The following is a 25,957-nucleotide window of genomic DNA, read 5'->3' on the forward strand; positions in this document are numbered from 1 at the left end:
TCAATAGAAGAATAGCTGAGGCAGATGGAACTGAGGTGGTAATTATCCAAAGTATATTTTTATCGGGTTTATCTAAGGTAATCATAGTTTACTGTAATCCAATATGTAGATTGGTCCAGAGGTCATCTGACTGATTTTTTTTCAGCTTCAGATATAAGTATAAATCCTAGGAAGTTCTGGTCAGAAATGAATTTGCATTGACTCATCTCTTAAGGTACCTCAGTGTAAGTTTAGCACACGTGGTATATCTGCCCTGGAGAATAGTAGGGCTAAGTAGCTAATACATAATTAGAAGCAATGTTTTTTGAAGGGGGAGGGCCTGTTAAAAAAGGGCATACTGACAGCAGCAAGAAATTATAGGCAGACAAGAAAGGGGAACAAAAAATTTTAAAAATATGCACAAACTTAAAGCATAGCAGAATGGAGTTATTTAGGGGCAAGAAGCTTACATACCTCAGTGCCAGTAAAGTCATTATTTTTATTATAATACAGAATGGTAATTAAAACTCATAATGATGACTCTGACTCATGAAGAACTGTTTGAAATCATGTTCCTTTACTCTGACTTTCATTTTTTATTTTTAAAAGGGGGTTAAATTGTTCCTTAAAAGTCTTGGCACTTAGAATAGTTTTACTTACCGAATAAATTCCTAACAGTACTTCTAAAGTGAGGCGTTATTGTTTCTGATTCACTACATGCTAAATGTTGTTTCTGTCCTTCTCATCCGGTGCTTATGCTCTCTCTCTCTCTCCTTTCTGCTCTAGGCTCTGGTGAAGCATGTGCAGTCAAAAGGATACCCAAATGAACGTTTTGAACTTCTCACCAACTTCCCTCGAAGGAAGCTTTCTCACCTTGACTATGACATTACATTACAAGAGGCAGGCCTCTGTCCTCAAGAGACTGTCTTTGTACAGGAAAGAAATTAGCACCATGGCCTGACCTCTCTCAGCTGCCCCTCGTCCTTTTACTTGGGATACTGCGTCCCTGAGTGTGCAGTTTGGCTCCTAGGACCACAGAGCCAAACTGGGCAAGCGGCCCCCGCCCGCTCTCACCTTTGTCTGGGCTCTTCCTCCACAGCGTCTTTCCCCTCTGTCTTCTGTCCTTCCTCCGCTCTCCTCTTCCTTTTTCCCCCTAATCTGGTGACCAAATCAAAACCTAAGTATGCCATCTGTCCTAATACTGGTTGCAGGAAATGCTTGTTCCATTTGGGAAAGAGGGATGCTGTCTTACACATCACTCTCTGGAAATAAGGAAAAATAATGTGACCTCGGTTTCCTGGGGCAGAGGAAAGGCCAGATTCAAAAAAACTACCACCTCCCATCCCCATCTTATTCCTTACTCTTGGGAGAAAAAAAAAGGTGTCTTCATTTTTTTTTTCTTTTAGTTTCATGTAAGAAGTATCATGTAACAAAATACCCAGGCTTTCGTTTATGTGGAGAAAAACGCTCCTTATGATAGTTTGTCAAAAAAAAATTTTTTTAATTTCTCTTTCCCTCATCTCTCCTGTAGAAGAATAGGTCCATGGTATATGTGCTGTTGGGAAGTTGATTGTCAAATATGGGATAAGATAGATTAGGATGGCTTTCAACACTCCTGCCTTAGTTTTCTCCATTTCTCCTTATTTGGAATTATTTTATGGAAGCTGTTGATACCAACATACTAGGAGTGAATAGTAATTCAGTGAAATTACTGAATCCTTTATACCCATTTTCAAGCTTATGAGATCGAGATTTTCCATAATTTCAAAAACTTGTGTTGGGAAAAGGAATGTGTTTACTCTTGGGACAAGATGACATTTCCTGGCCTCTTCCATTTTCTGGGTCCAACAAAGGGTTTAAGTATGGCAGGAGTTTTTTGTTTTTTGCTTTTTTTTTAGTTGTAGTTTTACAATCATGCAGTAAAATGGTAACTGTAAATTAGAAATTGGTTTTGCTGTTGATCTTATCTATGGTGCTTTAGGGCTGCCTCAGAGAAAAGAGAAACAAGTAACTCTGAATGGTGGGTTTCTTTAGTTAGGGGAAATCCTAATTCATTTTGACCCCGGGGTAAAATAGTCTTTAAGAGGCTCTAAGACTGAATGAGCCAAGCTACTTTTAAGATTTAGGTTCTTCCATCACCTATTGCAGCCAAAGGATGTTGAGTGGTATCAGAACTGAAAGCATTTCTTAAGGGAACACCTTTAAACTCAGTCCATAAAGCAGCATTTAATAACTAGAGTGAGAAAAACTGCTCTTATTAATCTTCAACAGTTGAAATTTTCTGCCATCAAAAGCCTCATTTAATTGTAAGTTAGTTGAGAATTTGATATTCAGCTCCAAAGAAGAAGTTATCTATTTTAAATGAATGCAACACCATTCACTTACCCCTTTAGCTAGCAGGAGAGTAAAGTAGGGACTGGGGTGAAGATGGCAATAGAACTAAAACTTGTCTATATAGAGATCATACTATTCATTTCTGCACCTTAGAGGAAAAATAAATTGCTAATGTTGGAAATAAACTACAAACTTTAACTTGTAACCCAAATTCAGATATATTTTCAGAGACTTTTAGACTTCCTGTCTATTTTACAAGATCTTACCTTTTAGCACCCAAGGGATAAAGGAGGAGGGGATTATCTTTTGTTAGTACACAATTGTGGAATGTGATTTCTAACGATTGATTGGTGAGGCACCCTCACTAAAGAATGAAATATATGTCTTCTATAGGAAATCATGGGAAAGTCTGTTTATTCTTTAATGGATCTTTACAAATGAATGTCCTTACATTTTCCTAAGTCTGTGTAAGTGCTTATGTATAAGTATATAATTGTATAAATATTTATAAATATATTTATATAATTACAGTTTCCTGTATGCATTGAGTCAGAGTTATCTATCCAGATTGGTGACTAAACAGCACCACTTTGGTGTTTTTGCACAGGATCCACAGGTTTACCAGCAGCTTCTGATTCCTTGCAAAAACACAAATTTCTTGGTAATCTCTGCAAATAATATGTTGGAGGGCCTTAGATATGAGCACTTGTTAATAACTACGGAGAAGCATGATGTATTATCAGTAGTACACAGGAAGAAATGGCGGTTTTGAATTAGAGAAGGATTTAGAAACCTTGAATTTTCAGGTGGCACAAGGTGAGAGTGTCATCTAGGACTAGAGGAAAGACCAGTGAAGTAGGTCCACTTGTGAGGTACAGATTTGTGACCAGAGTGACAGCTGAGTGTGTGAAATGTTCTCCGGTAAATCACCCGTTGAACTCCCTGCCCAATTCCTTTGATAGTCTCCTTTTTAGGAAAAATAGCCCGAGTCAGATGTTGGTAGCCTTTGCAAAGGTGGGTTCCAGGCTTTCTGATAAAGACCGGTCATTGTTGGGTTGAGGGTCTGAGGTAGAAAACTGAAAAACAGGCATCTGAAAAGAGAGCAAGAAATCCCCCACCCTAAGCACACTTTAGCCTTGAAGTTCAGAATATGGTCATTGAATTATTTTATCTCACAGTAGAGACGAAACCATCCTGAGGTTGTTAGGGCTCCAGTAAGGGCACAGAGCTATACCACTCCCTCCATGGAGCATGTATCTAGCATTCTCCAATCCCAGAAAAATTTGTTGCTGCTCCACTTAAAATTAATCCACTTCCTTTTTTTAATGCCTTCTTTCTCTTCAAGATTCTTTAAGTAAAAATAGTGATTTTTGGCTGTTTTTGAGGCAAAGAGGAAAGTGCTATGATTTAGCTGTGAGGGTTTGGGTTATGGTGGAGCTCATTAAAGTAGGTTGAGAAAGAAGCACATTAGTTGTACATTTTAGCTTCTTTCAAGACTTTCCCTTGCTCTTTCAGTCTCTCTCTGGACTAAGAAAAGGGAGAGAATGTTGTGACTATAAAAGCCTCTTCTCTTGCCCTAGTTATGGAAGTACTATTTCTGGGAGGGGGATTGCTGAGAAGAAATGGTTTATATGAATTACGTTAAGTAGTTGTGTTATTGGTTTAAGTGGTAACTGGAAGTTAGGGGGTCAGAGATAAAGAATCTATAGTCCAGCCACAGAATGTCTGAGCACAGTCCTCTTACAGTATTTACTTCCTCTAGTTTGATGCTTTTCCTAGCCTGCTTTGATCTTCAGGGGAAAGCATTTGTGGGGTCAGCGTCCAGATTCACAAAAGTATAACTTTACACAACAGTTCAACCGCTTTGATAATAATGGTTCTTTTCTTCAACACACTGGGGCAGGATGGGAGGGTATTTAATAGGTGGGAAGGGATGGGGGAGGGTGGAGAGGGTTGGGAAGGGAAACACACCTGAGAAATAAGCTAGGCCAGAGGAATTGAGAACTGATAGGGAAAGTGAGTTCAGGAGAATTTAAGTTAAAGATATTTAAAAATTTTAAAATATTTTTTAATTTGATCCAAGAAGGACCCACTGAAAGACAAGATTTTTATAACCTGGGGAAGATGATTGTTTTTAGTTATGGTAGTCAGTTCTATTTCAAAGGCCCATTTCTCCAACATTTACTAACAAAGTTTAAATTTAAAATTATAGGACTTTAATTTGGCTCAGTATATTAAAATTTGGAAATGAAAAACAGGTAGCAATTTTTAGAGGACTTGGCCCTAAGCATAGAAATTTCCTAATCATTCATCTCATTTGAGGGCTAGCTTTTAATACTAATTAGGAAGCTGTTTTTAAAATGAGTACACTGGTGAAAATATAAAAGAAAAAAAAGGACTTCACTTACTAGATTGCCAGAAATAAAAAGAAAGATTCACATATAATTACTCAGTCAATATACTTAACATCTTTAGGAAAGAATAGATTCTCTTTCCTGTTTTCAAATATCACCAGGCTCAATATCTGTTATGTAAGGATTTTACTATTATCTTATTATTCAGGTATCATCCCATTTTCCAGATGAGAAAATGGCCTCAATTAAGTTGAAAAAACTTGCCCATCATCACACAATTAAGTGTCAGAGGGTAGTCAGGTCTTCGTGACTCCCAATTTCAGCACTCTAGCTGCCATTCCACTCTGCCTGTCACTTGGCACAATTTGTTGAATCCTGACTGCTCTGACCCGGCACGGAAGACCGTTGATGAACTACTAAATGAAAGGTTTAAAAAGAAAAAAACATAGTATGGAACTCTGGTTCTCAAGGAGCTTGAAACCTAATTAGGAGGACACAACCCAAATGAAACAATTAGAGAATAATTAGTAAATTGCCTGTTAATAAATGTGTTGGAATTTCAGAGAAGATGAAGAGCAGAGTGCACTATACTGATTAGAGAAGGCTTTGTGGAAAAGGTGTTCTTTATGGAATGGGTAGGAAATAAAGGCCCGATTTTAATATAGTGACAAAATGCTTTTTTTCCATTTCTTGCTGCCACAGTTTGTGGCATGATTGGTTGGATCCTTTTAAATTTTAATGTCAGTTTTACCAAGATTGCTAATACCTGGATTAGATTCCTAGTCTTCACCTTGAGACTATAGCTTACTCAGAGAATATCCCATATTTGGACACTTAAGAGAAAGGCCTACTTGATAGAACCTCTAGTACTTAGTACAACTTGGAGAAAGTTACCAAAGCTCTCCGCCACATGCCAAGTCATTCGTAGATGCCCCTCTGTTTTGTTGTAGGTTGTCCCAGAAACTTTTAGAGTATAGCTAAAAGTGTTTCCTTTGCCCTATGTTCAAGAACTGGTTTTGACCAATAATTAGTCCTACCTACTGAAATTCAGTAATGATTCAGTGGTTTTTTTACTCTTTAATTCTTTATTCTTGATCAATATTGCCTCCAAATAAAGGATAATTAAATCAACCCAGATAGTTCACCATTGCTATAATGACATTTAACTTTTCTTGTTTTGTAAGCTATTCTTTGTGCTAAGGCTTAAGACATTGAGTGTCTGAATAATTTTGTGAGGATTGGTTTTAGAATCTAAATCTGTCATTTTGGTTGTTTTTTGAGAAACTTCCCAAGACTCCACTAGGGCATAAGTTACAGAGAGGTTGCTGACCTGAAATAGTGGAGGGAATTTGCTCTTCCAGGGAGTTGCTTTATCACAGACTCAGCTGTACCCCCACCCCAAGCACCCCCATTCTATTAGATCAGTCTATGAAAAGAGAAACTAATAAAGGCATCTCTGTTCCTTTCTGTCATGCCGTTTTCCCCAAGTTTTGCACTTCGTCTTTTGGAAGCACTTATGTTAGGTGTTCATCTCCTTTATTATGTTCATTGTTGAAAAGGATCGAGTAAGTTTATGAGGTTGAGCACAAATAGAAGAGTATGTCAGCTCTGTTACGAACACGACTTTGTGACCATACTTGGTTTAGAGGATGCAGTGAATATTCTATGGTTTGTCCTATTCCTTGAGTGGTGGTGGTGGGGGTGCTTTTTGTTTTGTTTTTGATTTTATTAACTGTATAAGAAAGCTTTAGCATTCCCCAACAGAAGAATGGCTTTTCAGTGCTAAAGGTGTCAGTTGAGTCAGCCTACTGTTCTACAGGACTTTTTGCCTTTTCAGCTATAACTTTCTCTGTCCACCCTGTGAGGCAGCACTGCTGGCAAGATAGCTTGCCGTCAAGTACAGTTTCAAGGTGGATATGATGATTTTGAAGGTCTTCTGCCGTTGAACTCATTGTGTTCATTGATTATGAGATTTAGTGATACTAAGTGATGCTTTTCTTGAAACGTACTCTTCTGTGTTCTCAATTTTTTAGAAACCATTCCTTGAAAATTAATTTGATTATTAAAGTAAGTTATGTTTAAGGAAGCTCATTTTCTAAAACTTACAGTCTGACTTATTTGTGTCACTTTTGAAGAAGTAGATAGGAAAGTCTCTTCCCAGAAACAAATCAGAGGTTCTTGTTTTCTTTCCCCTCCTTTTGTGTAGAGAACCCTTTGCCCTGTAGAATTCTATTAGTCTTAGAAGGGAAAAGCAGATACTAGAATTGCTACATTCCTGGAAGCCTGTAGAATAAGCAAACTGACATTTTTCTCTTAAGTCCCTTGTCAAAATCTTTACTTATCCATTCTTTACTTGTAGGAGGGAGACACTATGAAAGTTGAATGACATTCTTCACAAAATGCCATTGCAGTGCTTGGCCTGCTTAGTCAAACTGATAGCTATTATAATTTGTGGTTCAGGCTTTTTTTTTTTGCCAGATGATAACTATTTGAAGTGAAACCGGGTTAACTCAGGTCATCTACTTTAGTCAGAAATGTAGTACATCTCAAGAACTAAGGCTTAAAACAGCAACAAAGCCTGAAAAAGAAACATCTGTGGTGATCTTGCCTGTGCAGTGGGCTCATGGGTTAATTTATGAATATTACAGTTTGCTGTGTTGGATTTAGGGCATAGCTAAAAGCAATAATTAGTCACTTCTAAAAGAATATTATTTCAAAAGATAATTTTTGCTATGACCTAAAATTTGTATTCTTGTTGATAAGATCAAAATAAGGTCTTTTTTAAAAAGTAGAACTAAACACGAATGTTTTGATTTTTTAAAAAAGCTTATTTTTCCTTGCCACATTTATTTAACCAATGCTAAGTAGAAATGGAGTATCTTACACAGTACCTTGCACATAAAGGCATTTAATATTTATTGAATATGATTGACTTCCCACTTCAAATAACCATAGTGTTGAAATGGAGTTCTCCCAGTGTTAAAAATCTTTTTTTGCTTTCTGACAAAGTCTCCATTGGGTAGGGAATCTGGTAGGAACTTTCAGGAGGGAGACCTAATTTGTTATCATTTTTATCTCACCATGTATCTTTTCATATTTAAAATGTGAGTTACCAAGATTTGTGCTTTATGAGTGGCATTGAAATCTAAATTATTCTGGGGTACCTTTGACAAGATCAGACAAATATGTCTTTCTCACAGCCATTTATAATAGAAAACTGTCATTTTGATAAACAGGTATGGCTCAAAACATGAGCAGATGCGTCACTTTAATCAGTGCTTCCTTAACTGCTCTTGGACTCTTCTGAATCTTTACCCCATAGATTAGCCCCACATGTAGTGAATTTTATACCACCAAAGAATTTCTTTGTATTCTGGTTTTCAGGATGAGAGTCATTTGTGCCCTCCACTCTTCAGTATGTGAATAATAAGCTTGTGATCTGTTTGTTTAATCCCTTGGAATCTTAGGCCTCCTTGTTATTTTCCCATCTTTATACATTAGATTTAGAAAACTTACAATACTTGTTTGGGAAACAGGTGATGATGCTTGGTCACAACTTTCTGTTGGTTCCTTTTCCCTGAGGTGTATAGCAGTGGATAATCAGCTGAGTTTAACAGTTCTAAAAGCTGTAAGGGGGTGGAACAGAGAAATACCACCTAGAGCTTCAGCCCTTTTTCATTAGGCAAAGTGCTTTTAGCTCCTTTTTTTTTAGTTATTTTACTCAGTTGAGCTCAGGAGCAATTTTATCAAGTAGTTATTGCTGTTCCAAATGTCTTTTCTGACGCCAGATGCTATGAACATTGCTGCTTGTCTCAAGCAGGGGTGCGTTGGATTAAAAAGTGATTGTCAGAAAAGGCCAACTTGTAGTTCAGCAGGAATGAAGCGTGTTGACTATTGACTTTGACCTTTGAAGTCCCTGTATTTGTTGGTCACCACTGCAGGTGCAAAGGTAAGCTCAGTCTATGAGGCTAAGAGGCAACACCCTGATGATATAGCTGCTTTTGTACAAACACTGCCGTCATCAAATGAGCAGTATAAATGAGTAGGATGGTGGTTGAGTACAATTGAGACTTCTGCATCAGGCTTACAATAACAAAAAGTAGTCTTGTATTGTCTTACCAGAGCCCATATATCTGGGTAATTTGGGCTTTGGCAACCACCAAGAGCTGCAGGCATTGTCGATGAACTCAGGAGTTTATATACAGCCTGCATGTGGAAGATTTGGCACCCATCCGAAATCACAGTCTTGAAAAGAGGTGGTGATCTCGAGTCTTAGATACCTACTAGCTTTGGCCTTGATCTGTTCAACTTGTTGGCTGCTCATGTGGACAGAGCAAGTTATGTTAATGGACAAAAGCCATAGTTCCTGATATCTGGGGTTGAGCTTTGCTTGAAAAGCCCAGCCAAGGGTTGTCACCATCATCAAGAGGAGGTAGAGATGAAGAATTCATCGTAGGTGACTTGGGAAGGCTTGGGTAAATTCTTGCAGGAGTTTGGGGTCGCATGACAGGTCTAAAGTCCACATGACCCTGGGAAGCCTTGGTAGATACAAAAGAAGACAAGAGTCAGAGTCAAACTTCTTAGTTTGGTTTCCATCGCCTTAACTCTTGTATCTAGTGACTTCAGCATAGCTAATATATTATCAGTATTTTCCTTTATCTGAGTTAGTAGAATATGGGATTCCTCTTCCTTTACTGGGTTCAGCCTTCCTACTAGTTTCTTTAAGATGTTCCCCAGAGGTGCCCCCTGCCTCCGCCTTTGACTCTATCTCTGCAGCTTCCGAGCACATCTGAGCTTTTTTTTTCACAATGTCTTGTAGTCTGCATACTTAGATGTACCCCTGTCTCTGCTGCAGCCATCTCTACTACCTCCTTATAATCCTTGTCCTGCACAATCTTGCTCATCCTGACTTCATCCCTCCTGCTCTTCCTCTCCTGAGTTACTTGAGCTCAGTTCTCTGTCAGTTGAGGAAGCCGCTGCTTGCCCTTTCTGGACATTGTCTAAATTAGTTAACCTAAGCTTGTCGGCTAGTATCTCCAGCACCCTTGCCAGAAGTGGACTAGACGTGGTTGTCCAGGACTTTTTATAGGGCTAAAAACTTTACTTTTGAGTCTGACTTCATGGTCATCTGGGATGTAAAATTCTAGCATGTTTTTACCAGTTGTTTAATTTATTTTCATGTTTTTATTTTCCCTGCCCTCCATATTATTTTGAGACATTGATCAAGAAATGGAAATGTTCAATTAATAGTTTGAGTATTGGGGTTTTTCTTTTTAAATAACAAAACCAAGATGAATATTTAATTAAAAATTCTTGTCAAGCAAATTACTGACAGAATTTAGAACTCTCTTAGGAAGTTGTAAATTCCATTATTCTAGGCAGAAGAGGTAGTATTACCAAAATTGTTAATTTAAAGAGAAGCTTCTAGGTTTGATTTCTAGGTTAAAACCCTATTATTAATCCCACGCTGTTAGTAGACTAAAATAGAGTTCCCATAAGTGTTTCTAACATGTCCCCTGCCAAGATGAACATGTTCAGTTTTCTGGGCCTTTTATCCCATGGTGCTAGGAAGTATTAATCCTTTTTGTGACTGTTCCCAGTGCTATGAAGTTCTGAGACTACTGAGTGAGGGGCATTGAAAGGACTGTGTCATCATTTTGTTCAAAACAAAAGAACTTTTTAGAGATCTAGTAAGTGGTCCTTAAGGTACTGAGAAGGCACATGAAAGTTGCAGGAAATCTAAATGAGGCATAAAAGAGTGGCATTGGTCAAGACGTCTGTACTGTAATTGCTCACTAAAACTCCATTCATAGTTCCAGTTGTGCATTTAAGCCCACAAAATTTTTAGATTAATGGATGTTTACTCCTGTCTATAAACAATTTCTAAATTAGGCTCTCTTTCCAGTCGGTGGTGATCTGGCTTTGGCCATACCAAATTGTGAATATTCCTACCATGTTGTACCCAGTTGCTTTATATTGATACTGCAACTTGAAGTAGGGGGTTGGGGGAGGGGGGGGAAGTCTTTTTAAGACATCAGCTCACTGTGCTGAGAGAGGGACCAAACTCAAGGAAACCTCTGATCTAAAACACAACTGCTGCATTTTTTTATAAATACATGTAAATGTCCTGTTGTAATATTTGATCTTGGAAATAAAAACAAAAACTGTTTTCAGTATTTGCTTGTGTTTTGGTTTTGTGGAATAAATTCTCAGGGATAAAAGTTTTCCATTAATGCAATTTTAAATTGAATTAATGAATTGCATCAAGGGCATGGAGCTTCTGAATTAGTATAAAGGAGATTGTAATACTATATTTGGGCACCCTCAAGATGTGAGCTGCTCCAAAAATTGCCATCTACTCTGTATGTAGCCTCAGAGCTGGGAGTGAGTGGGAATCTTAGAAGCCATATACCCCAGCCCCTTCTGTTTACAGATGAGGAAATGAAAACCCACACATAGTAAAGTGACTTGCTCAAGGACATACATGTTCTATGTTTCTTAGTCTCTGCCACAATAAAGAACTTGTAAAATGGGTGATACGTACTAGAGTGTGCATTAAATAGGCCCTGCTTATAATTATGTTGTGAAATATTTTTTTTAATGTAATGACATTGCCATCTTATGGAAGACAGGAAATAATGTTGGACTTTCCAAGGAAAGTGAGACTTCATAATTTACTTGTATTTGTAAAATTCTAATAACATGCTATTATCTTGGTAAACAGTAATGACTGCAGTAAATTGTAGCTACGGTTATAATGAACAATTAATCATAGTTGAAAATACCAGTATAATACCCACATTTCAAAAAATCCAATAGTCCCTTACTCATCACGTACCCTGCCACCACCCCTCCCTCCCAGAAAATGGGTGAATTAGCAAAGGTCCTTGCTTCTATATCCTTTTGTTTTGAGCTCCTGTGCTTACTGTCTGCAACCGAGTATAATATCAAAGGAAATTATGTACTCTTCCAGTTTAGGCACAAGCCTGCCAGAAACAATTTTTATTAATTTAGATTGCCTTAATCTAAATATTTCTACTAAGACTAAAAACCACCTTTACTGGGTTCAGCCTTCCTACCTTCCTACCACCTATGACTAAAAATCTCTCTAACCATGTCATTTTTGGAGTTATAGCACTGATGGACAATAGACAATATTCCCACGATGAGAAAGGGCCATATAATTTTCACTAGATTGCCAGAGTAGTCCATGACGTAAAAAAGGTCAAAAACTCTTGTTCTCGATCTTATTCATGTAGGCCTTGTAGAAAGTCCATTTTTTCTTTTGAATCTCCACTTAGACCTGTTAGAGTTATAGGGTTATTCTTTCTTCCTTTTGGAGGATCTTTGTATTTGCAATAACTTTTTAGTATTTTATTTTCCCAATTACTTGTAAAAACAATTTTAAGACCGTTTTCAAACTTTGAGTTCCAAATTCTCTCCCTTCCTCCTCCCCTCCCCTATTCAGAAGGCAAGCGATTTGACATAGTACACACACATGTGTAGTCATATAAAATATTCTGTGTAAGTCATGTTGTGAAAGGAAAAAAAATAAAAAGTATCTTTGATCTGCATTCAGGTTCTACTAGTTGTTTCTCTGGAGATGGACAGCGCCTTTCATTATAAATTCTTCAAAATTGTCTTGGATCGTTGTATTGCTGAGAATAGCGAAGTTATTCAGGGTAGATCATCATATAATATTGCTGTTACCTTTTACAATGTTCTGGTTCTACTCATTTCACTTTGCATCAGTTCATGTAAGTACAGGTTTTTCTGAAATTTGTCTGCTCATTTCTTACAACACAGTAGTGTTCCACTACATTCATGTACCACAACTAGTCCCTAACGGATGGGTGAATTTCCAAAATTCTTGGCCACCACAAAAAGCTGCTATAAATATCTTTGTGCATGTAGCTCCTTTTTTCCTTTTCATGATTTCTTTGGGATACAGACCTAGTAGTGGTATTGCTAGATCAGAGAGTATGCAGTTTGGTTGCCCTTGGGGCATGGTTCCAAATTGTTCTCCAGAATGGTTGGGTCAGCTCACAAGTCCACCTATAATGCATTAGTGTTGTAACTTTCCCAACATTTATTTTCCTTTTCTGTCATATTAGCCAATCTGATTGACAGGTATATGGTGGTCGCTAAGAATTGTTTTGATTTGCATTTCTCTAATCAATAGTGATTTAGAGCATTTTTTCATATGACTGTGGATAGCTTTGATTACTTTGTCTGAAAACTGCCTGTCCATATCCTTTTACCATTTAACAATTGAGGAATGGCTTTTTTTTTTCCTTTAAATTTGACTCAGTTTTCTACATATTTGAGAAATGAGACTTTTATCAAAGAAACTTTCTATAAACATTTTTTTCCTCACAGTAATGATTGCCAACTGTGTATTTTCCTCCATCCTATTTTCCCCCATTTATCCTACTCTCCCTACTTTCACCTTGTTCTCAAAAGTGTTTTGCTTCAGACTTTTACTTCCTCAAATCTGCCCTCCCTCCTATCAGCCTTATCCCCTTCCCCTCCTACTTTTCTGTATCGTAAGATAAATTTCTACACCCAACTATGTATGTTATTCTCTCTTTGAGTCAATTCTGATGAGAGTGAGGTTCACGTGCTCTCCCCACCCTTCCACCATCTTCCTCTCCACTATAAAATCTCTTTTGGGTCCCTTTTATGTCAGATAATTTACTCCATCCATCCTATTTCTCCCTTTCCCCTTCTCCCAGTGCATTCTTTCTCAGCCTTCAGTTTTTTTTAAGATAATCGTCCCATCGTATTTAATTTACACCTGTACTTTCTGTCTACATATACTCTTTCTAATGAGAAAGTTTTTAGGAGTTACAAGTATCATTTTCCCATGTAGGAGTGTAAACAGTTTAACCTTATTGAATCCCTTATGATTTCTCTTTTCCTTTTTACCTTTTTATGCTGCTTTTGAGTTTTGTATTTAAAAGTCAGATTTTCTCTTCAGCTCTGGTCTTTTCATCAGGAATGCTTGAAAGTCTAATATTTAACCCAATGTCCATTTTTCCCCCCCAAAGGATTATACTCAGTTTTGCTGGGTAGGCAATTCTTGGTTGTAATCCTAGCTCTTTTGCTCTCCAGAATATCGTATTCCAAGCCTGCTGAACTTTTAATGTAGAAACTGCCAAATCTTGTGTTATCCTGACTGTGACTCCATGATATTTAGATTATTTCTTTTTGGCTGCTTGAAATACTTCCTCTTTGACCTGGGAGCTCTGAAATTTTACTATAATATTTCTGGGAGTTTTCATTTTGGGGCTCTTTCAGGAGGTGATGAATAGATTCTTTCACTTTTATTTTACCCTCTGGTTCTAGAATATTAGGGCAGTTTTCCTTGATAATTTCTTGAGAGATGATGTCTAGGCCCTTTTTTTGGTCATGGCTTTCAGGTAGTTCAATAATTCTAAATTATCTCTCCTGTATCTATTTTCTAGGTCAGTTTCAGGTCAGATATTTCACAATTCCATTTTTTCATTCCTTTTGTTTTGTTGTTTCTTGCTGTCTCATAAAGTCATTAGCTTCCACTTGCCCAGTTCTAATTTTTAAGGAATTATTTTCTTCATTGAGCTTTTATACCTCCTTTTCCATTTTGCCAATTTTGCTTTTTAAGGAGTTCTCTTCAGTGAATTTTTATATCTTTTTCCTTTTCCCAATTCTGCTTTTCAAGGCATTTTTTTCTTCATTGGATTTTTTTTTTTTTTTTTACCATTTGGCCTATTCTGTTTTTAAGGTGTTTTCTTCAGTATTTTTTTTTGTGCTTCCTTTACCAAGTTGTTGACTTTTTTCATGATTTTCTTGTATCACTCTCATTTCTCTTGCCAATTATTCTGCTACCTCTTTTACTTGATTTTTAAACTTCTTTTTGAGCTCTTCCATGGACTGGTGTCAATTCACATTTTTCTTTGACACTTTGGATTTAGGAGTTTTGACTTTAGTTGTCTTCTTCTGAGTGTGTATTTTGATCTTCTCTGTCACCATAGTAACTTTCTATAGTCAATATCTTTTTCCACTGCTCATTTTTTAGCCTATTTCTTGACTTTTAACTTTATGCTGAAGTGGGGCTCAGCTTCTGGAATGGAGGGGGCACCACCCCACACTTCAGGTTTTTTGTGCAGGTTTCCAAAGTAAGTTTGTGGTTCTTAATTACTTCACTAGTTCAGGGGAACTAGTTCAGTCAGCACCCTGAACATCAAAGAAAATACAGAGAAGAGAAATTAGCATAAAGACCAACAGACAGAGCTCTTAACTGCCTGAGTCAAAGCAATATTTCTATACATTTTACAAACACCACTGGATCAAAAGAGCCTTCACTTCTGAGCAGTTGGGGGTCTGAACATATGGGTACTCAGAGTCTCAGTCAGGGAATCACAAGATCCTTCTCATAAGCAAGCCCCCAAAGCAAAATTTTGGGCCAATATGCTCAGAGCCAGAAGGCATCACAATGCTCATGACTTAGTGCCTAATTAGCTTAGTACCAAAAGGTGTGGAAGCCCTCCTACAAGCAAGCTTCCCTTAATGGGCTCCATGTGAGGCCTGTTAATGTGTGGGGAAGATCTTATATCACATTAACCTGTAACAACAGTGTTACTAGCAGCTGCTGTGGAGGTGTAAGACCAACAACACCAGCACACAGGAGGGCTGCTAGCACAGGTTCCTTTGCTCTGCTTTTCTAAGGAAAGCAACTTTAAGGGGTTTACAATCTCACTTTAATTAAACATACATATATCATTCACTTAGTTCAGGAGAAAAAGTCAGCACCCTGAACGTCAGAGAAAACACAAACAGAAATTATATAAACAGAACAAATAAGGCAGACGGGGCTTCTAACTGTCCATAGCAATACAGACTTAGTTACCAGAGAGAGAGGGAAGCACCAACATTTGGGTTTTCAAAGCTGGGGGAGCTCCTTAACAGCTACCTAGAGTCTTGTCTGGCAAAATCACAGGAATGCTCTTCCAATTAGTGAGCCCCCAAAGCAAAATGCTAACCTCAATGGCAGCTTAGCTTGTGTGCAGTGGCTGCGGCGGCAGCAACGGTGGAGCTCAGCACAATGTCTCATACCATTTTGTTGGTACAACCTACCAAGAAGCCAGAAGGCCAAATTTATGCTGATTATGAATCAGTGAATGAATGCGTGGAAGGAGTTTGTAAAATGTATGAAGAGCATCTGAAGAGAATGAATCCCAACAGTCCCTCTATCACATATGACATGACATCAGTCAGTTGTTTGATTTCATTGATGATCTGACAGGTCCTAGCTGCCTTGTGTACTGAGGGGACACTCAGACATACCAGCCCTGCAACAAAGATTGGATCAAAGAGAAGATCTATGTGCTTCTCCGTCGGCAGGCTCAACAAGCCAGCAAATAATTCAGGTGGCAGCCTTGGGGGGATGGGGGGAAGGCTGGGAAAACAGGTGTGTACAGCGTGCTGTAGAGGGAGCTTTGTATTATAGAAGTCCTGTTTCCATTTTGTTGCAATCTAGCCAAGGTTGAATGTATTAGAAGATGTTTGTCTTGTTCAATCTGAAGCCCCTGTCCCTCCCTGCTTTCTTTTTCTTTTTAACTAAGAAGTAGCTGAAAATTTCTCTTTGGTCAGTTAGCACTTGGTTACAGTTCTTCCAGCTGTCCATATCTGCTTATAATGTTCACTGTACTCACCCTTCTGTGAGGATTTTCCAGAATTTAGTTAGGTCCTCAAAACTCAAAGGCTTAGTACAGAGTACAATAAATGCTCTTTAGTTATTAAAAAAAATGCTAACATCAGAGTATATATACACTTATTTGGGGTCAGAGGGCATCACAGCCATGTGACTCAAACTCTTGTGACAGGCTTTCTTATGACTTAAACAGGTCATCAAAGACTCTTGATTCAATCAAAGGCAAGACTCAATCAAAAGCACTTGATTGCCTTAGTGCTGAGAAGCACTCCAAAAGAAAAAACAGCCAAAAGTCCCACTTTCCTTACCATTGTATAACCTTACAGAGGTATGTTTACTACTGGTCTGTGAGCAACCACAAGTACTCTTTTCCACCCATTTCCCTGTGGTCACAATCCTCTCGTATGCTAGTGTTCCTTCCTACTCTGGAGCAGAGACCCAGGACTGTGACCCAGATCCAAGTGTGAGCAATGCAACAAAGTCCTTGCCCTGATGCCAGCAAAGGGACCCCCCCTGTAATCTTCTGACCAGTTGTTCAACCCCTTTACTGTCTGTGGGATGAGAGGTCCAGAAACTGCCACTACCACCAACTGATTCTGTTGCCTCCAAGGCCTGCCCCTGATTTGCTGGAGCCTGGTCTATGCTGGCATAGCCTGCTCTGAACTGCACTCCACTTTCACCTGTGGCAACAGACCTTTCCAAGTTGTCTTGGGCAGGAAAATTTGTTTGGAAGCATCATTTAGAGAGGTTTAGGGGAGAGCTCAGGCAAATCCCTGCCTTTTCTCTGCCATCTTGGCCGTATTTGCAACAATTTTTAGTACTGGTTGCTGTTTTCTTTCATTTTCTTAACCTTTTTAGCTTTAGTTCCTGAACTGGGGCTTTGTGTCAAGGCCAGCCAACTCCTGTTACACTTTGGGGTGGAGTAATGAGCCTTGCTTAGTTTTATGCTGACTTCTACTTCTTGGGGTTAGGCTTCCTACATCTTTGAGTTTCAGAGCACTGGATCTTCAGGGCCTTCTCTGGAATCTCAGGACAGGCTGAAAAGCCATTGCTACTCCCCACATGAGACTTTCCCAACGGTAGTGCTTTGGTCTTGTTGCATCTGGACCCTGCCTTGCAGGTGACCCCTGTTCCGGGTGTGAATGTGGTTGTACTGGTGCTTGCAGTTCCCTTTCCTACAGCCCTTAGGCTTTGGACTGACTTCTGGCAGATCTCTTGTCTCATTCTGGGGCTGAAGAATTTACCATAATTTCTCATTGAATTTGGTTTTTTAAAATATTTTTCCCCAATTACATGTAAAAATAATTTTTAATTTTTGTTTTTTTAATTTTTATCTCCAAATTCTCTCCCTCCCTTCCTCCTCTCCCTCCTCATTGAAAAGGCAAGCAATTTGATATAGATTGTGTATATGCAGTCATGCAAAACATTTCCATGTTAGTCATGTTGTGAAAGAAAACAGACAAAAAAAGTAAAAAAGCTTCCTTTGATCTTAAATTAAATTAAATTTTTCCTTCTCCTTTAAAATTAAATTCCTTCTCCTTTGCCTAGAATAAACAAGAGATATTATATGTTGTTGTTTGGTTCCTTTGTCTTCCAAGAGAACCAATGGCATCGGGAGTGATGTTTTGACTCGCTCATGAATTGTTGCACAAAGTTGTCAGCTTCACTCTCTCCTCTAGAGTCATAAAAGTCCTGTGGCAAGACAAAAGTCAAGATGACTAGTGATGGCCCAGGCTGCAGTGGATGACCTTGGTGCCTCAGATGTCTGACCAAACTCTAGGCCTTCCACAGCGCCTGCTTCCACAACCACCGTGGCCGTCGGAACAGATTGTTCTCATCCACTCATTCCTCGGGGAAGAGTCTTAAATTTTCAGATCTGAGTTCTTTCCTCTGCACCCCACCCCCCAATTGAGAAAACAAGAAAAATCAAATTGAAAGTGTATAGTCAATCATAACAAATTCTCCCATTGGCTATCTTATTGAATGTTTTGCTCCTTATTCCATCTGCTGTGAATTTCAGGGTCTTCCTGGAGTAGGTATGTGGAAGCTGGGTGATCTGCCTCCAGATCAGATAGCTATCTTTTCCATAAATTTATCATTTTCCAACGTAAAGGCTAGCGCTTTCAATAACACTATCTTTTTTTGTACCATGGGAGTTGACAGTTAAAGGGTAAAATGATGTAAACCAAACCCCAGATATAATTTGTAATAGTTTTCCAATAATGAAGAGGAGGGGAAAAGACTTCCTCTTCGGGGCCTAGATTATATTCATAGCTATTTTGATATTTCCTCTTTTTTTTTCCCCTATAAGGGAACAATTCCTCACCTCCCACAGCCAATCAGCTGCAATTGAAATCCCAGGCTCACCCACAAAGTAACTGACTAACGTGTTCCCCCATCTGGGAATGAGCTGAGTCAGTGGTCTATCTTGAGTGACTTCCTCATCTCCTTCTTTTACCCTCTGACGAGTCAAGTCCATTTTCTCCACTCTGTCTTGTGCCAGACCCTACACACACACCACCAACACCCCCACCCCCACCACCACCACCCCCCCCCACCCCCACCACCCCCCACCACCCCCACCACCACCACCACCTTTAAACATTTGTAGATTTTAGGAATTTTGATATAATTGAATGTCTTTTTGGTAATGCAATGAATTGGTTTTTTTCTTTTAGTGCTAGACTGATAATAGCGATTCCACTCTCTACAGTGGCCATTTTTCACTGGTCACAGGAACTAAAGCAAACATATACAACATACAACTATTAATTGTAGTTTCTCTCAATGTTATTCTCTTTACTTTAAAATAGAGCCAAAGATTCAAATGTGGAAGGACCTTTAGAGTTTACCTGGTCCAGCCCTCCAAGGCACAGAGTGGCTAAATGGCTTGCCTGAAGTTTCACTAGTGGTTCATTTCACCAGGTCAGGGTCTGTTGTGACTATACCACCCTGCCCCTCTTCTCTTTCCTCCCTGCTCCCCCATGTTCCCAAAGGCTGAGAGGAAACTCCCAATGCAGACCAGCATTAACTTATAAAGAAAAAATATACAAATAACCCACAATTTATAGTCTTAGTTGCCTGGAGCACTGAAAAGTGGCATTGGACACAGGTAAGAGCAGAAGGTGGAAAAGAATCCCAGGTTCTAATGAGTGTCCACTGATCAGGCTAATTAGACATTGGGGTGTCTACCTAATCGACTAGCTCTTAGCCTTTTAAACTAGCTCTCTATTCCCTTTTCAGCTGTTCAATTAACCAGTCATCTTTTTAACTCATTTTCTTCTAAAGTTACTAAAGTTAGTTCTTTAAACTATAGAGCATGACTTGTGTTTATGGAAAGCCTTACCTTATAATAAGGCATATGAGGTGTTCAGGAGGACTAGCACTTCTGCTGTGAGGGCTGCCAAGCCCCTTTCAGGGCTGCACATTCATCTTTGGTGTCCAACTGATTCATCCAGCTCTCATCTGTGCCTCCAAGAAGCTGGAGTGGCATGTACAGTGGCCACACCCTGGTAGCAGACAGGGATAAACGAGGTTGAGAGTACCAATGGGCCTCAAACTCTTGGGTGAGTTAGAGGGGTGTCTGCTCCAAGCTCGTGAAGACTCTTCCCCGAGGAATGAGTGGATGAGAACAATCTGTTCCGACGGCCACGGTGGTTGTGGAAGCAGGCGCTGTGGAAGGCCTAGAGTTTGGTCAGACATCTGAGGCACCAAGGTCATCCACTGCAGCCTGGGCCATCACTAGTCATCTTGACTTTTGTCTTGCCACAGGACTTTTATGACTCTAGAGGAGAGAGTGAAGCTGACAACTTTGTGCAACAATTCATGAGCGAGTCAAAACATCACTCCCGATGCCATTGGTTCTCTTGGAAGACAAAGGAACCAAACAACAACATATAATATCTCTTGTTTATTCTAGGCAAAGGAGAAGGAACAAGCATTTAAGTTTTTTTTTTTGGAGGGGGTTGCTGCTATTAAATGCCTTCTATAGGCACAGAACTTGTCTGTCAGTTCCTTTGTCAAACCTTACCCCCCACCCCAGGACATGGGATGGAACAGCTAGTGTGACTTCTTTGCACCCAGTGGATACTCAATACCTATTGTTGCCTGATATGTGTTGGTATAATAGCTGTTTTCTACTAAAGCACTCAGAATAGAGGCTTCTGTGCTGAGGTCAGGGCTCTGAGACGGTAACCAGGTGGATGAGGATTAGAGACTAGAGCGGGTTATGCAGAGAAGCAGAGGAGCAAGAACCTGGGGAATGTGTTGAGAGCCTGAGGAGATTGCGAAAGGGGGTGCCCACTAGGAAGATGGGAGGGTGAGACTAGCTCTAGTGGACCCACTTCTTGGTGACTCATTAGGAGTATCCAGCTCATTCATAAACCCATTATGTTTTCTTTCCCTTTTTTTGAAGTCACATGGAGAGAAGAGGGTGGGATCATACAGAAAAGAGGCAGCCACTTGTATGAGAAACTCCTCAGATACAGACCATGTAGGGCAGAGAGAAGGGAGAAGTATATGCTGAGGATGTATATACGTGGACGCACACACACACAGAGTATTTTTCTTACCTCCTACACAAGATACACCAGAAAGAGAAGCAAACACATCAGGCCACCGTGAGGCTTAACTGGGCCTACAGACAGAAGAAGCTACATCAAGGAAGAGAAAAAGCTTTAGTTTCAAACTTTCATTGGCATTTATGCTCTTCATTGGGCACAAGTAGGAAGAAAAGAATCCCAGGTGCTCGTGAGTATCCATTGATCTTGCTATTAAGATATCAAGGTATCTACTCAGTCAGCTGTCATTCTCTTTAAATTAGCTATATCTTACCTTTTCAACCACTTGGCACACCGCCTGGCACATAGTAGACCTTTAAGTGTTCTTTAAGTGTTTAAAAATTTCTTGTTGACTTAGTGGGCCAGTCATCTTTTTATCCAGTTGTGTTCTATAGCAAGATAATAAGAACTAACTATAAGGTATAACTCTTCTTTTGGGAAGTTTTACCTTATATTATCTCTTTTATATATATATATATATATATATATGTGTGTGTGTGTGTGTGTGTGTGTGTGTGTGTGTGTGTGTGTGTGTGTGTATGTATGTATAATCAGGGACAGATTACCCAGATCCTTGGCATTTCTCCCAAACCCCTCATTGGCATCCACCTTTTTTTTTTGGTGTGGTGGGAGGTGGTAAGTCATCATAAATCATTCCTTCTACCAGTGTATATACCAGGCAGGAGAGAAGAGGAAATTCATAAGCTTGGTTTTTGGTCAGTTTACTCAAGAAAGTTTCAAGTGGGGAAGATGGGAAGGAACACTAAAGCCACAGGTTAAAAGAACAGTCATCCAGATCTCATTTATCTACATGTGACTGTGAAGGGGCCACATTCACATTTTTTGAGGTCTCTTTTATGTTCTTAAATTTTCACTTCCCTCCTAAGATATCTTGCCTGTTAAGGTTTGAGCAATTAGTCCCCTGGGAAAAAAAATATGTACAACATGTGGTACCCACTTCCTGACAGAGGTGATGGATTCAAGCTATAGGATGAAACGTATAATTTTATACACAGACAGCTTGGAAACGTTCTGATCGATGATGTTTGTTACAAGGGTTTTGTCTTTCTCTTTTTCTTCTAAATGCAGTTTAATTTAACAAATTAACAATGAGGGATGATGAGAGGGAGAGAAAGAAAAAGGTTTTCTAATTAAAAAAAAAAAGGTAAAAGATTATACTTTTACTGAGCTCAGGGTCTGAATAGGACAATTTCTGATCAGTAACCGGAAGGCTGTTGGTCCCAGACTCCACCACTCCAGAATTTGAAGATAAGGTTAGCCAATAGCCTCTGAAATGGAAACTCAACATAAAAGGTATGAGTTTAGCTATAGGAACCCACCTACCACAGAGAGATGATTTAAATGTGCTGCTAGCAAGACTAAGAGGCTTCTTAAATCTTAGTAGTGGGCTTCCGACACACTCCTGAAAAAGGAACACATCACTTGGTGTTTTTTTTTCCAAATTATTTATTGCATTCCTTTTTTTTTTTTTGAAGGGGAAAGGAAGGGCAATTGGGGTTAAGTGACTTGCCCAAAGTCACACAGCTAGTAAGTGTGTCAAGTGTCTGAGGTCGGATTTGAACTCAGGTCTCTCCTGATTTCAGAGCTGGTGCTCTACTCACTGCGCCACCTAGCTACTCCTGCATTCCCCGCCCTTTTTTTTTTTTGAGATCCAAATTCTCTCCCTCCCTCCCAATCATCCCCCACCTATTTAGAAGGCAAGCAACATATCAATTACACGTGTGAAATCATGCAAAACATAGGAAAACATCGATTAAAAGGTAGGTAAAATACCGTACTATGACCGACTGTGAATGACTTAGCTATTTTCAGCAATACAATGATGCAAGACAATTCCAAATAACTTGTGGTGAAAAATGCTATCCACCTCCAGAAAAAGAACTAATGGAGTCTGAATACAGATCGAAACATACTTTTTTTCATGGTTAATTCCCCTCCCCATGGGTCTGTGTCTTCTTTCACAACATGACTAATATGGTAATTTTTTATGATTGCACATATATAACCTATATCAAATTGTTTACCATCTTAGGGAGGGGGGCAGTGAGGGAGGGAGAAAGAAAATTTGGAACTCAAATTAAAAAAAAAATGAATATTAAAAAATTATCTTTACATGTAACTGGGGGAAAAATAAAATCTTTAGGAAATATTAAATGAAATATTTAATATTTAAATGGGAAATATTAAATAGGAAATAAAGTGTTATTAGAAAAAAAGTAATTCATGTAAGACAAGTTGTAGTTTTGGAAATTAGAATGTGAGAAAGCATGAAAAGAGGAGTTTACAGTGACTGATGTTGATTTCTCTTCTGTTCAGTTCTTTTCTCTCCAATTTATCCTCCAAGTAACCGACAGTCTTCTTAATATGCAGATTTGATTTTCTTATTCCTCTGCTCAGAAGCTGTCAGTGGCTTCATATTGCCTCTGGGATAAAATATAAACTCCTTTAGCCTGGCATTCAAAGCCTTCTATGATCCGGCTCCAACTAATCTTGCTCTTCCTTCCAACCCATGCTCTTATCCCTTGGCTCCATCCCTGGAGTGCTCCCGCCCCACTCCCACTTTGGCCTCTTGGCTTTCTTGATTTCTTTCAAATATCAGCTCAAATCCCACCTTAGCATAGTAGGTTTTTTCCCAGTCACTGCTACTGCCTACCCTCTGAGATGACCTTCCACTTACATTGTATGTATCTTATGGTACGTAGTTTTTTCAAATGTTATCTCCATTAAAAGGTGAGCTCCCCAGGGGCATGGAATGTATTTTGTCTTTCTTCGGATCCCCAGGGCTTAGGACAGTGCCTGGCACATAGTAGGTGCTTAATAAATGCCTGTTGATTGACTGAAATAAGGCTGGTCAGCTTTTGTTGTTTTCTCCCCTCTGTACTCCCTAGAGACTAGCAAATAAATACCAGTTTAATGGAACACTGAAAAAAGAACTGGAAAGTAAGAATTTGTCAAGTGTCTCCAACATTTTTCAGGGAAAGGGTGAGTGATGATGCAGATTTAGAAAAATTCTGCCATCCAGTACAAGGAAACATGGCAGCAAGCAACAAGGAAATCTGCTTTACTGAGGACAGGTGCAGTATGAAAAGCAGTCAGAATGACTGGGGGGAACTGATCAGGCATGCTATATGTCTCACCCCTTTCCCCTCACCCCAATTGTACATGCCCTGTGGTGGCCACCAATGGGATGGACCACTCCAACCTGTAAATAAAAAAAAAAAAAATCAACCAATAAACATTTAAAGGTGCCTACTATGTGTCAGGTACTATGCTAAGCACTAGAGATACAAAAAGAGGCAAAAGATAATCCCTGCCCTTAAGGATTTTACAATCTAATGTAAACCTGGTGGGTTCTTTCTTAGCTGGGCCATACTAGGTATATACTGAGTAGATTGAAAGTAAAGGTAAGGCATTTACCTGCAGCCTCCTAAATTTACCTTTTGTTCTGGCTCATTCATTTGCAGGAGGATCTAAGAGTATCAAATTAGATAGTTCTCTGTAATGGAAGGTATCCCAAGGGAAAAGACCTAATCTTACCCTGGAGGCACCCTGCCTAGCTCTGGCTAACTAGAAGTGATGACTTCGACCAAGAAAAAAAAAAAGCTGTGAGACTATCTTATCTTATTTTGTCTCTTATCTGTCAGTGTCTAGCCCCAATAACCTAGATTCTACGAGACTGAAGTCAAGGTGCCTTAGGTAACCCTGAAAAGATGAGCCTAGAAGATAGTAGTAGGAAATGATGCCCATCGAGATTTACATCCCCAGTAACTACCAGAGCATCAGTCTCCTGAGACCAGCAGACGCTAGCAAAAAAGTGAGTGGCCCAGCAGAGACACCAGGACCCCAGAAAAAGTCATGAAGAATCGGACACAACTAAAAAATGACTAAACAACAATATACAACCCGATGTCCCCCACCCCAGCACAGAGGGGCCACACTTAGAGTGGACACCCCATCTACTTAACAGCTACAGCTCAGAACTTGAGATTCCCCAGCTCCCTCTTCTTCAGTAGCAGGAATTACAAGTGTGCCCCCAACATCCCCGGCCAGTTCTTCTCCTTACCCTCTCCGCAGCATCTGACACTGCCGATCACCCTCTATCCCTGGACGCTCTCTCCTCCCTTAGTTTTAGACATGCTGACATTCTCAGCCTCCTTTGCTGGATTATCATCGTAGGTGTCCTGATTTCTCACCTCCAAACCTCTGTCCTGGGCTCTCCTCCTCTCTCATCAGCTCCCATGATCATCTCTGTGCATATGACTTCTGGATCTCTAAAAATCCAGGCAGAGCTTTTTTTCTTAAGCTCCAGGCCCACATGACCAATTCGTGTTGGACGTCTCCAACAAAACATCCCTATGGTCATCTCCAGCTCAACACGTTCAAATCAAACTCAAGATATTCCTCCCTAAGCCTGCACATCCTCCACACCTGGCTTCTTCTGTTGATGGGCCCCACCATCCTCATGCTCTCCAGTCAGTCCCAGTCTGTAATATCATTATAATCACTAATGTTTAAATAGTACTTTAAGGTTTTCAGGGTGCTTTTCGTTTGTTGCAACCTGCAGAAAAGGTTCATTTGATCCTAACAACAACCCTGAAAGGCAAGCACTACTATTATCCCTATTTTATAGAAATTAAGTGACTCGCTCTGAGTCAGTTGGCCAATAAACATTTATTAAGTGCCTACTATGTGCCAGCACTGTGCTGAGCCCGGGGGATGCGCATGCTGTTGAGTCATTTTTCAGTGGTGTCTGACTCTTGGAGACCTGGCAAAGATACTGGAGTGGTTTGTCATTTCCTTCTCCAGCTCATTCTACAGATGAGAAAACCGAGGCAAATAGAGATTCACCCAGAGGATACACAAAGAAAGACAAGACAATCCCTGCCCTCTAGGAGCTCAAAGTCTGACTGGGGAAGACAACACATAAAAAGAAGCTGATGGGAGAGGGAGAATATCCTGTGATGGGGTATGAGGGTCCTGCACCCTGGGGGAAAATGATGAGATGGCTGCCCTGGGCA

The 25,957-nt window shown here is 39.6% G+C and overlaps 1 protein-coding gene and 1 pseudogene across 1 annotated transcript in view; both read left to right on the forward strand.

Annotated features, from left to right (window-relative positions):
- The window catches only part of UBXN7 (UBX domain protein 7), a 44,180-nt gene extending 36,960 nt beyond the window's left edge, over window positions 1-7,220 (forward strand). Inside the window, exon 11 of the mRNA XM_036743056.1 lies at window positions 766-7,220. Within this exon, the coding sequence (XP_036598951.1) occupies window positions 766-927 (162 nt within the window). The 3' untranslated portion in view covers window positions 928-7,220. The remainder of the gene's footprint in view (window positions 1-765) is intronic.
- An 8,530-nt stretch (window positions 7,221-15,750) lies between these two features.
- Window positions 15,751-16,070, forward strand: LOC118835557 (annotated as a pseudogene).
- Window positions 16,071-25,957: the final 9,887 nt, after the last annotated feature.

The sequence above is a fragment of the Trichosurus vulpecula genome, chromosome 2 (assembly GCF_011100635.1).
Source record: "Trichosurus vulpecula isolate mTriVul1 chromosome 2, mTriVul1.pri, whole genome shotgun sequence".
In the NCBI taxonomy this organism is placed as follows: Eukaryota; Metazoa; Chordata; class Mammalia; order Diprotodontia; family Phalangeridae; genus Trichosurus; species Trichosurus vulpecula.